We start from the raw sequence: 12,021 nt of genomic DNA, 5'->3' as shown, positions 1-12,021 counted from the left end.
AGGCGGTTGCTAACGAGTGTCTAAATGAGACTACAGAGGTTGTCGGGGACGTTAACATGAAAACCCATCTACTCACCAGTCCACCTTTACAGCCTCGTTGTGTTTCTACTCACGCTCTTTCAAACTCTCACTAACTTTCTAAGAAGAAAGGCTTTTGTAGAAGAGCTCAGAGCTAAATGAAATGACCAGTTGGAAGCTTAGTGGTGGAGACGTTGACGTCATGTGACCTGTCTGACTTCCTGTCAGGTAAAACTCAGTTTGATCTCTACCTGAGATTCAATGAAACCTGTGAACAGATGTTTTCATCTGGACGAGCTGTCAATCACACACACACACACACACACACACACACACACACTCCTCTCTTCAGTGTATGAAACGTTGGATTCTCTGAGTCAATAAAGTTTCATTTCACTTTTTTAGAAAATCAGGAAAAAGAAAAAGGGAATTCATCTGTTTCTGTCCGGACACCGAGCAGAGCACCGGAGGACCGGAGGACCGGAGGACCGGAGGATGAGCGGGCTGGAGGCGGACCCCTCTCGGCTGCTGCGGCTGAGCGGAGCGGGCAGATGAAGCGGAGGCTCCGGGAGAGGGAGGGAGGAGGAGGCGGAGCTGCGGAGGTTCTCCAAGAACCGCAGGTGAGGAGACTCACCTGAGACCCGGGAGTCATTACACACCATCAGATTAACATGGACACAGTGACACACGTGACTCAGAAATCAAATCCGTTTCTAATGAACAATAAACAATGACGTCAGAGGAAACGTTCTAAACATAAAGAATCTGCATCATGAAGACAGTTCATAAAATAAACGGAGACCTCCTCCAGTTCTTGTAATGACCGTGTTCAGCAGCAGGAGGCGCCACAGATCAGCTGCTGATGTTTTACACATCAGACTCGGTTTCACTGTGAAGGTTCGGCTCCGAACAGCTCATCTATTTGACTCAAAGCTCTGCTGATGGAAGGGTTCACAGACGGCACGTGAACGCACCGCGTGACCTTTAAATACCTGTAAATCTTCTGTCGTTAAAATGACATGAGACTCATCATAGATCTGACACGTGGACAACTCATCATGAGGATTTAAAGTTGAATCAAAGTGGAGTGAATGTGTGGAGCAAAGGACGGAGGGTTTTAATCTCCTGTCTCTGGAGTCTGAGTTTATGGTTGGAGGTTAGAACAGAGGGTGCCCCCCCCCATCACTGATAATCAATAATACAAGACTGATCAGGAACAACAGTCTGTCAGACTGAAGATTTAAAGGTGATTTTCTTGTTTATATGATAAATGAACCAGGTCAGCAGACAGATAGGAGGAGGAGGTGGTGGAGGAGGTGGAGGAGGTGGAGATGGAGGAGGAGGAGGAGAGGAGGAGGAGATGGAGGAGGAGGAGGAGGAGGTGGAGGAGGAGGAGGAGGAGTTGAGGCAGACCAACTTTTGGACGCACCGGTGGAGTCGCTTCACTCCTCCGTAAACCTCCTGCTGCTCCGCTCTAAACTGATTAAACTAATGACGGTGATTAAACCGGATCAGATCGGTGGATCCACATCCTCAGCCCGGATCGTCTCGTTCATCCCTTCAGGATCTGCAGCTTCTGTTTTCCACCGGTCACCTCCTGCTCTCCTCTCCTGCCTCAAACTCACGAATCACGGAGGAGAAACTCACTTGAGGCAGGAGCTGGCTTCGTTTTCGGAATTTAAATATAGAAACGCGGTTTGTGAGCATCTGGTCTCTGACTGGAGGATCAAAGTGCAGTGAGGTGCTGATGTGATCCGGATTCCTGCGGCTCTTCCGTCTGACATTAGGAGAAATCACGGCAGCTTCCTTCACGCCACTTTCCCTCCTCACTTCGTCGCTCTGCGGATTTTTAAAGTCACGTTTTCTACTTTTCCTCCGCCACCTGACGAAGCCTCCGAGCGACGGCAGCTGGAGGACGTTTTCAGTGTTTGATTTAAAATGTTCCGAATCAGCTCTCACCTGGATTCTCCTGGAGGTTTTTGCTCCGCTGTAAAACTCTTCAAGGAATAAATTCAAGGTTCTGTTTTGGCTCTGCACGTCTGAGAAATTCTGTAGTTTTCTTCCAATCCAATGACATTAATTGCCTTTATTGTGAAAAATCCGGAACCTGTGGATTTAATCTCCAAAGACTCACTTTCAGATTAGTTTTACTCACTTTTCTTTCACATTATTGTGTTTTCAGTTTTTCCTGGGGGAGAGGAAACCGTGGTGGAGCTGAAAGTTTCCTCATTCACTCTACTTTCTGTCAAACCGAAATTTAATTAAGAGGAGCCGAGGGCAGAGCCCTGAGGACCAGTTATTTCATCTTATTTACCAGCCCTTTTCCAGTTGAAGGTATTTTCTAAAATCACATTTTTCCTCCTTGTTGTGCCTTGAAACCCCAGAGGAACCTTTTGGACCTTAAAAGAAATTCTGGTGATCTCTTAGTAAAATAAACAATCCTGGAGGAACCTTAAAAACCCTCTAAAACCTCTAGAGGAACCACAGAGACCCGGGAAATTCAGGGACTACTGAGAACCTGGAGGAAACTGAAGAATGCCAAAGAACCTCAGAGAGTCTCTAAAGTACCTGAAGAGTGTTTGGTAAACTTTGATCTAGATCCTAGAGGAACCCTGAGAACTGATGTAAGGAATTCTGAACAAAGTAAGGGGACGCTTAGGTCCTTGGAGCCTCAGGAGGGAACTGAAGTACCATTATGAGCTCTACAAACCACAAAGACTTTGACTTGGATTATGTTTATAGACTTTGATGTTCCCAACACTGGGAACTCCCAAAACCCTAACAGAATCTGAGGACAGCGGGAGACCTTGAGAACCCCAAGACTTTAGTACTTTGAGGATCCGTATACAGACCCCAAGATTCAGGGGAAATCTGGGGACAACAGAGGAACCCCCAAAAAATCCAGAGTAACCCTGAGAACTCCTCAGGACCCCCCCACAGGACCAATGGGCACCCTGCGGGACCTTCAGTATGCCCTTCAGGAGAAGATTGAGGAGCTGCGGCAGCGAGACGCCCTGATCGACGAGCTGGAGCTGGAGCTGGATCAGAAGGATGAGCTGATCCAGCGGCTGCAGAATGAGCTCGACAAGTACCGGTCCGTGATCCGGCCTGCCACCGCCCAGCAGGTCCAAGCCCAGCAGCAGAGCCTCGTCCTTCAGCCGGACCAGCACCGCAGCAAGAGGCAGGCCATCTCCGCAGAGCCTACCGCCTGTGATATCAGCGCCCTGAGCCACGTCACCCTGCCCTTCTACCCCAAGAGTCCAGAGTAAGTCCACGTTACGACTGAAAACTGACACCAACGTTTTAATGTTTAGGAGTTTTACCAGTGAAGTAGAGACGTTGTTACTGTGAGTAAAAAACTAAATAATTTATAGTGACAGTAGAAACACCGTCACACAGAGCAGACAGCAGACCGGCTGTCAGACCAGGCTCAGGAACCCCGTCTGGAGGTGGAGGTGTTTGAACTCTGCTGTAGTAGAAGTCTGATTAAAAGCAGGCAGATGGGTGGAGGCTGGGGTCCTGCTAGCAGAGCTCCACCTGGCACAGGTGAAACCATTTACCCTCACTCAGATATTTGAATGTTGAACATAGAGTTTCCTCTTTTCTCTGCGGTGATGTTTCAGATCCAGAGCACCCTGAGGTTTTTATCAGCAGTGACCGACGATCGTCTGTCAGACACTTCAGCTGGTTTTCACTTCAGTCGTTGAACTTACAGTTCGATCAGCTGACGTCTGCTCTGTAACGTCTGGGTTTATGATCAGTCTTTGAAGCAGGAGGCAGAGAAATGTTCCCTGGGTTTGAACCTTGACGTTCCAGTTCAGCCTCAGTGACTCCCACACAGTCAGTGAGTGATACCTGTGCAGTGTTCACCTGTGCAGCAGGTGGTCCTCCTCCTCCCTCTCTCATTTAGCAGACAGCAGGAAATCCAAACCTCCCAACCTCCACTTCACTTTATTCAGACATTCACTTTATTCTACTGGTAGCACTGAGCTCCTCCCTCTACCAGTGAAACAATGTTTCTACTGTCAGTGATGGTGTTTCCATTGTTTCTACTCTAAATGATTTAATTTTTACTCACAGTAACGATGTCTCTACTTCAGTGGTAAAACTAAAGGAAGATGTTTTCTCAGTGTGACAGGCAGACCTCACTTTCAAAATAAAAGCCCTCTGTCTCAGCAGCAGATCTGTGACAGTTGAGTTTCAGCTGATCATTAACTCGTCTGCTCTGAGATGAAAATGCTTATGGAGCGTTTCTGCAGACAGCAGAGAGCTGGTGGGAGTTCACAGCCCACACACACTCTACTGTAATACTTTTATTCATGTTTTAAAATAACACACACACACACAGGCAAGCAGCAGGACACTGACAGCGAGAAGTGGTGGGATGTTAAATGAAACCCTGTCAGCTGCCTGTGTGTGTGTGTGTGTGTGTGTGTGTGTGTGTGTGTGTGTGGGAGGACCACACAGACTAAGAACACACTGGTTGTTATCGCTGCCATGGACAGAAAGAAAAACACATTATTGGTCTGTATCAGGAGATTTGGTTGTATTCAGGGAACATGTGAGGTTTGTGAATGTACGATGTACGACAGGGGAGTTACTGCAGTGTTTAGGTGGTGGTATGAGTCAAAGTGACATCGAGGTGAAGGAGGGAGCCTGTTTCCTGTTTGTAGCTTTTTTTCCTCGAGGTGATTTCATTTCTCCTCTTCCTGTCGCAGAGTCTCACCTGCCCTCGTCAGGTGATGCTTCTATAACACAGGAGGCTGGAATGATCTGAGAGTCTCTGTCCATTCTCCTCTTTCTGAAATATATGAGTCCTCTTTCTGTTGCTTCTTTGTTTTTAGTAATTTTGTTTTTTTTTTCTTTTACGTCAGCTCCTCTGTCGTCTGTTTTGCCCCCCCCATGACTCATACAGTATAACATCAGTGTCTTCTTCACCCCTCCTCCCTCCCTCCATCCAATCACAGTGTGTCTTCATTGGTGTTTCTTTCCTCCTGAGTCCAGTTTACATGCAGATATTGGGGCATATTTCTTCCTCTGCAGACTCACCAAAATAAAATCCCTCTCTAACAGATCCTCTCAGCGCTCGTCTCATTCAGCAGACAAAATAAAACTCTCACTCGTCTCTCAGGTAGACCTTTAAGTGTCTCTTTCTTTCCTCCTTACAGCAGAGTTATCTCTCATGTGCCAGCGTTTCCCATGGTGCTTTGCAGCCTCAGACAGAACTGTCAGCTGCCTCCAAACTAACTAGCTGCATCCATCATGAAGTAGCAGCTCTGGTTCTGGTTAGGGAAAAATTAATCAATGATCGATTATTGATTTCCAAGAACTTTGTCAATCACGTGAGATTTAATCGTACGTTAAGGTCAGTGATGTTCTGTGTCTTGATTTTCACTGTGTGTCAGCGACCAGCAGGGGGCGCTGTTAGAGTTTAACAGCTTAAACTGAGCTGTCGGAGAAATCGAAGGAGAAGTTTGGTCGAGCTAAGAAAAAACAAAACTCATCATAAACATTGCGATGCTGTGAAATAACAACCACGACCCTGATGATGCCTGGTGCCTGATGACGCCTGATGCCTGGTTAATGTGTCGTAGCTTTGGTTTGTTAATTTGTTTGGGTTGATTCAGAACCTCAGGCTCTGCTGCCTTTATTGCTGCGTTCCAGTTCTTCTCTGAAGTCTAAATTTCTGAGTTCCTAGTCAGAAGTTTGAACCTGAACGTCTCCTGAAGTCCTGAGGATTTCCAACTCAGAAAGTCGGAACAACCCCACCAACCCCAACATCAGAATCCAAGATGGCTGCTCCTCACATCAACAACAGTGAACACTCGCTAATGTTCCTGTTTATAGCAGTTTTTGGTAACATAACAACAAATTAAACATCAAAACAAAATTTCTTGAAATGCACATCCCTAGTTGTAGTCTAGACTCCTCCTGCATCAGTCTATAAGACTCAGTCCACCAACCCTTCATTGACAATCCAGAGCTCAGACCTGTCCGTCACCATCAGTCTCTCAGTCCATGTTGGAGTTGTTCCAGCTCCTCTCTCTGCAGCAGCTTCAGTAGGTCAGACCAAATGTGTTTGGAATGACTCAATAAAAAGACAGATCTGCAGACAGAGCTCTGGATGTTTAAATCTTTAATAATCAGGTGTAAACAGGCTCCTGTTGGACCTGGACTCTGTCTGAACTGTAGCTGTTTTCAGATCAATTGCAGTTTCACATCAGATAGTGTGTGATCTGGTCGACAGCTGGGACTGTTGATATTCAGAGTTATTTGTTGTTCTCTCTTCCCTCTGTTTGTCTCTTTCAGTCCATGTCAATTAAAATCTGTTTTATTGAGTTGACAGGAAGGAAACCTTTGGCTCTGCTGTAATATCCTCCTCTCTCTCTCTCTCTCTCTCTCTGTTGAGTCTCTATGGGGCTCGACCATGGTTGACTCATACAGCTCAGTGTTGGGCTTTATGACAGCGGCTCAGCTGCTTTTCATTTGTCCACATTAGGAGGAGGAGGAGTTTCTTCTCTCCTAAAACCCATACTGCAGATATCTGACAGCAGGAGAGTCGATGTGAGATTATAACACAGTTACTGAGAATTTACAGCAATTTGCTTTGAAGACAATGATTAAACAGAACTTTAGATCTGATATGTGATTTATTTAATGTCTCAGTGCAGGAAAGGCTGAGCAAAGACAATGAGTGAAAGTCTGAAGAAAACTTACATGAAACTTTGTGGCTGAAATATTTGAGATCAAGGTTCAGTTTTATTTTCTCTAAGTGAAATGCAGCTGTAGCCTCCTCCAGGTTCCACACAGAAAATATAAAGACAGTGACAAAGTGCTCTCCTCCACCATCATCCAAACTCCAGCTGAGGGAATATATTTTTGCCAAGGACCAGTGAAGATGGAGGCTCATGGTGGAACAACACCTTACCACTGTGTATACAGATCAGTCAGCAGCCTCTTGCCTGTTAAAGCTGAGTTTACAGTCAGATCAAACTTCAGTGGGTCCAGTATCAGGGTGGATTCTCACAGGTGTTTAGTCGTCTCAGTTTCCTCTTCAAAGTGGTCACTTTCTGCAGTGATACACCACTCACCCAGACCTCCCTCAGGCTTCTGGAAGTCCTGAGTGGGCTGGTTGTTGGAGCACCGAGCTGCTGCTGCACCACAGTTCAAGTTATTTGTGTTGAACGTCTTCATTCAGATGCTTCAGATCGGTGCAGTAGAGCTCAGTGTTGACAGTCTGGCGCTCAGGGACAAATCCATGGTCCACAACCCCACAAAGGTCGAAGAAAAGGACGAGCATGGTGCTCCTTCTTCAGTCTTGGAGGCTGATGTTTGGTCACTGGGTCGTAGCATAGATTCAACTCTCGGTTCCCGGTGATGATCCTCCACATGAAGATTGGGTTGTCCTGTCAACAGAGATCCTCACAAACTTCAACTCTGCTCATCACAAACCCACATGTAACCCAGGTCCAGATGTCTGTGCTGCACACTGTTTGATCATCTCCGAGCTTTTTGATCACAGCTCGTATGCACAATGTTGTCTTGTCATTTTGAGGTCAGAGAGCCTCAGGATGTTTTCTTTTCAGAGGCTTGTGCACAACAGTCCTGCTCAGAATCATTTTATTAGGTCTCTGTTTAAACAGTGACTGAACATCTGGCTTTTTGGGTTAAAGTCTCATTTAACAGCTGGAACGACAGCCACCATAATTAGGGGTGAACATCAACGCTGTCATATCTTCGTTTTTATGTCATCGATTAGATCAACTCGTCATTCCAGCCCTAATGATTTGTCTGGGGTCAGTTTTAGTACTGCAGTCATATTGATGTCTGTTCTCAGGCCTTTGTCGGCCTCTAACATTCCATCCATCTTTTACATCAAACATCCTAACACGTTGTTCCCATGTGACACGGCTCCTCATCCCTCTCTCTGATTCCTGATCGATTTGTACATTGTGTTTCTCATTATGTATTTTCTGTCTCCTCTCAGAGATGAATCACCCTCACCACTGTAAGAGCACTATCTCTTCATATGAGCCTTCGCTTGATGAAGATGCTTCAGATCGATGGTCTAATCTCCAAAACTCTCTCAATAAATTTTCTTCTTCACTTCTGTTTGATCTGTCCTTATTGAATTAAAGAAAGACTGTCCGTCTGTTGATTTTGAGATCTCTCTCTGGACCAAAGTGCCTGACTGAGTCATGAAAACCCTGAGCTGGATGGGCCGGCTCTTTGTCCTTTTCTGATTGGTCACACACACATTAACTGCTTCAGTCAGAGTTTACAAGCTCTGAGTCAAACCAGCAGAGAAAACGACACCTGAGGCTGAAACACTGAGTCTGTCTTTCACTGTGTGATAACAACATGACTGTGTGTGTGTGTAGATCATTATCATCATGTCCTATTCCAGCTAATGGAAGTCCATCCATCCTGTTGTTGTTCTCAACAGCAGAAAACAAAGAGATCCAACTGAACAAAATATTACCCATAATCCCCTTCTCCTTCTGGAGCAGGAAGGAGGAAAGACTTTTGAGTCATTTTAACTGATCTACAGTTCAGCATCACTCTGAACTCTCTGGGTCTGATTCCAGCAGTTTAAGCTGCTGACTATCACTCAGTTAGAGGGAGATCGAACCTAAAAACCACAGGTACACAGAGCAACAACAGGTGTTCAGGTGGGGTGTAGATTTGGAGGTGTGATGACCTTGTCCTCTCTCTTCCTCTCAGGTCGAAGGAGCTGATAAAGGAGGCCATCTTGGACAATGACTTCATGAAGAACCTGGAGCTGTCTCAGATCCAGGAGATTGTGGACTGCATGTACCCAGTGGATTATGGGAAAGACTCCTGCATCATCAAAGAAGGCGACGTGGGCTCGCTGGTCTTCGTGATGGAAGGTGAGGAGACGACCACTCAAATCTGGACTTGACTTAAGTCTCAAGTCTGAGTTGTTCTGGTCTTCAGGGTTTTTCAGGTCTGTCATACTTGGCCTTGAAGGTTTTTGATTTGGACACTTTTGGTTTTGAGGGTTTTTTGTCTCTAGCTGGGGTTTTATTTTACCCACATCTGTTTTGGTCAAGAGGGTTTTCTGACCCATGACTGTCTCAGGTCTTTAGGATTTCAGACTTGTCTTCATTGGTGTGTTGTGGACCTGGTCTTGTCTCAGCCTTGAGGGGTTTTTGTCCTGGATGTGTCTCAGTCAAGAGGGTTTTATTTGGACTCAGGTTTATTTTGGTCTTGATGGGTTTGGTTCTTGATCAAGAGGTTGTTTTTTATTTTGACTTGGATCCAAGGGTTTTTCGACCGGGACTTGTTCTTTGGAATCAAACTTATTTTAGTGTTTGACTCAGGTTTGGAGGTTTTACATCAGTTATTTGTCTTGGAGTCCTGATGGGCCTTCTTGACTCTTACTTTTGAGAATCTTAATTTCATTTTATTCCAGTTTTTGGCTGTTTAAAAACAAATCTGGATGGTTTTATGGTCATAGAAATAAAATTAGGTCACTAAGTAACCTGGAAACTGAGGCGGTTTCTTTTCTTTTTAATGAGAAAGCTGCTCCGGGTTTTTCTTCCTGACATTTCAGCTGAAACTAAGAAAAGTGTGTGAAGTTGTCGCTGAAGTTTCCTGGAGCTCAGTTCGACCTTTAGGATGCAGCTTTCTCAGCTTACTGGTCTTCATCCAGGAACGTGTGAGACTCGTGGTGTGTTGCATAACGTGTCAGAACGCCTGAAGGCTGCTGAACGCCGCTCACCTCTGTTCAAACACCAAGCTTCACATGAAGTTTTCCTCCTCTGTCTCTGTGCTGCATCTCCAGTTCCTCAGTTTGATCTGTTTCCAGGTTCAGATTTCTTATTTTAGCTTTGTCAAGTGAAGAAAAACTTTACGACCACATGAAGTCTGAGGTGCATCAGATGGTAAATAAAGACGGTGGATGTGGGAGAATTGTGCTGGTGTAAAGACCTGGATCTATATGTACAGACGACTGAGTCGATCATCTCTGAAACAACAGGGCTCACAGGAGATTTCTGGTCAGGGGTGGTGAAATAATGTGAGGTCTCCTGTGATTACCTGGTCTTCTGATGGTTGTGGTTACCAGACTCCATTGACAAAAACAGGAATTTAACCAGGAACTGCTGGAATACCACTGCCTCCATCTGTTAGTGGGATTGGAGTCTGGTAGTGATATATAGTGATGATTCTGGTTAAAATTTTATATATATATAAAAAAAAGGTCTAGATTTGCATTTCTGTCTCTCCTGTATTTACTTTTGTTAGTGTGTTATATAAGAAGCCTGTTCAGTAACGTGATCCACCCACTGATCACAGGTTGGTGTGTTTGGACTGAAGCTGCAGTCGGACGACTGTTTAACCAGTGTGTTTGTGTTTTATCTGTTTAAAGTTTTATTACTTTATATAAAGAGAACCTTCAGAGTTTTGTCCAGTTTAAGGAAGTGGATTGAATTAGTTTAGGTAATCATCTTCGTGGTTTAAAAGAAAATAGTTTCAGTAATCATTTGTGTCATCTACTATCATCACACGGCCGTTCAGACAGGACCTTCAAACCTGTCAGCAGTCAGACATTTTGAATCTTTTTGTCTCTGTGACTCTGGACTCACAGCGGCTCGACAACAATCCTCCAGATGGCCAATCCTCCGTGCCGGTGGGTGGCAGCGAGCAGTGTGAAGCAACTGATGACATTTATACCTAAGCAGAAGCTGCTGGGCAGATTACACCCATGCTGAATTTCTGAGCGCGTCCTCGTGATAGAAAATATCTTTTTGTCTGATTTTATATGAAAGTGACTTCAGGTCATTTTGTGTTAATCAACGTTAAAACGGATCATTTTTGAATGGAGCCTGGTTTGGACAGGCGAGGTTCAGAGAGACTGATGGATTCATTTGTTCAGTGTGTTTGTACGAGTGATAGTAATGTGTGTGTGAGTCCACCTGGGAGTAAGTGGGTCAGTCCTAAAATAGGTATTACAACAGTACAGTCTCTCTGGTGGGCGAGCGAGCTTCAGATCTGCTGATAAATAGACAGAGCGAGAGAGAGAGTGAGCTCCGTCCATAAACAGGAAGTAGATTGTCGACTCTGCAGTTGGTTGTTTAGTTGCAGAAAATACTGCAAACATCATCAGCTGATGTTATCATCATCAGCTCCTCCATGTTGCATTTACCACCGAGAGTCGAGCCTGAGATCAGGTCATGTGATCTGAGTTTTCAAACTAAAACAGGTCCAGCAGCGTTTCCAGAAGTCTCCGGTTCAAGGACTCTGAAACTTCAGACACCAGGCTCACACCAGAAACATCAGCTGAGTCTCTCCTGCCGGGCTGCTGACACTGTCAGTCAGTTTTAAGTCATTATAACACCTGTAGTTTCAGCTTCAGCTGAGTCCAATCAGGGACTGACGCATCGAATGGTCAACACTGACGACACCTCAGAACAGGTTATCACCCGACAAACTCCCAGAGGCACGAGGAGATGACAGACACGATCACCTGCCACTCAGCCAAAGATGCGTTCCTGATCTCACTTCGAAGCTTTAGTTTTAATATTAAAACGTGTCAGTGTGGACGGAGCCTCGATGTGGAAACTGTGGAGGAGGTGTTGAGTTTTGGGCCCATCGTTTCTCTCGGCTCCGTCCTCCCAGCAGAACTGAACGACCAATCACGAGCTGGAAAACCCTGCGGGCGACCAATCACAACGAAAAGATTTTTAGTTTCACTGAAGAGACGACGACGTTCAGGAGTAAAACAAGAAGAGAAGAAGAAGCTGATTTGATCAACATCCAGAGAGAGAGAGAGAGAGAGAGAGAGAGTGTGTGTGTTTGGGGGGTGGGGGGCAGATGGCGGCTTAATATAACGACTTCTGTCACAGGAAGAGGAAGTGATTCCTAAAAACAGACTACAAGGAAGATTGATAGATAGAGAGTGTGTGTGTGTGTGTGTGTGTTATAAATATGACGCTCATTAATTCTGTGTTGTGAGGAAGAAACAGATGCAGCAGTTTT

The 12,021-nt window shown here is 45.3% G+C and overlaps 2 protein-coding genes across 4 annotated transcripts in view; both read left to right on the top strand.

Annotated features, from left to right (window-relative positions):
* The window catches only part of LOC108891492 (monocarboxylate transporter 9), a 50,593-nt gene extending 50,371 nt beyond the window's left edge, over positions 1 to 222 (top strand). The window contains exon 11 of the mRNA XM_051067749.1: positions 39 to 222. Coding sequence (XP_050923706.1) covers positions 39 to 134 — 96 coding nt within the window. The 3' untranslated portion in view covers positions 135 to 222. The remainder of the gene's footprint in view (positions 1 to 38) is intronic.
* A 1,155-nt stretch (positions 223 to 1,377) lies between these two features.
* The window catches only part of LOC108891503 (cGMP-dependent protein kinase 1), a 38,790-nt gene continuing 28,146 nt past the window's right edge, over positions 1,378 to 12,021 (top strand). For all 3 annotated transcript variants that reach the window (XR_007809940.1, XR_001962320.2, XM_018688661.2), the window contains exons 1-2: positions 1,378 to 3,283; positions 8,743 to 8,909. Coding sequence is in view for 1 of the 3 variants with exons in the window: in XM_018688661.2 (XP_018544177.1) it covers positions 2,964 to 3,283; positions 8,743 to 8,909 (487 nt within the window). In the remaining 2 variants the exon portion in view is untranslated. The remainder of the gene's footprint in view (positions 3,284 to 8,742; positions 8,910 to 12,021) is intronic.

The sequence above is a fragment of the Lates calcarifer genome, unplaced genomic scaffold (genome assembly GCF_001640805.2).
Source record: "Lates calcarifer isolate ASB-BC8 unplaced genomic scaffold, TLL_Latcal_v3 _unitig_1979_quiver_622, whole genome shotgun sequence".
In the NCBI taxonomy this organism is placed as follows: Eukaryota; Metazoa; Chordata; class Actinopteri; family Centropomidae; genus Lates; species Lates calcarifer.
The sequence above is the reverse complement of the archived record's forward strand: the minus strand, read 5'-3'. Positions and strand labels throughout refer to the sequence as shown.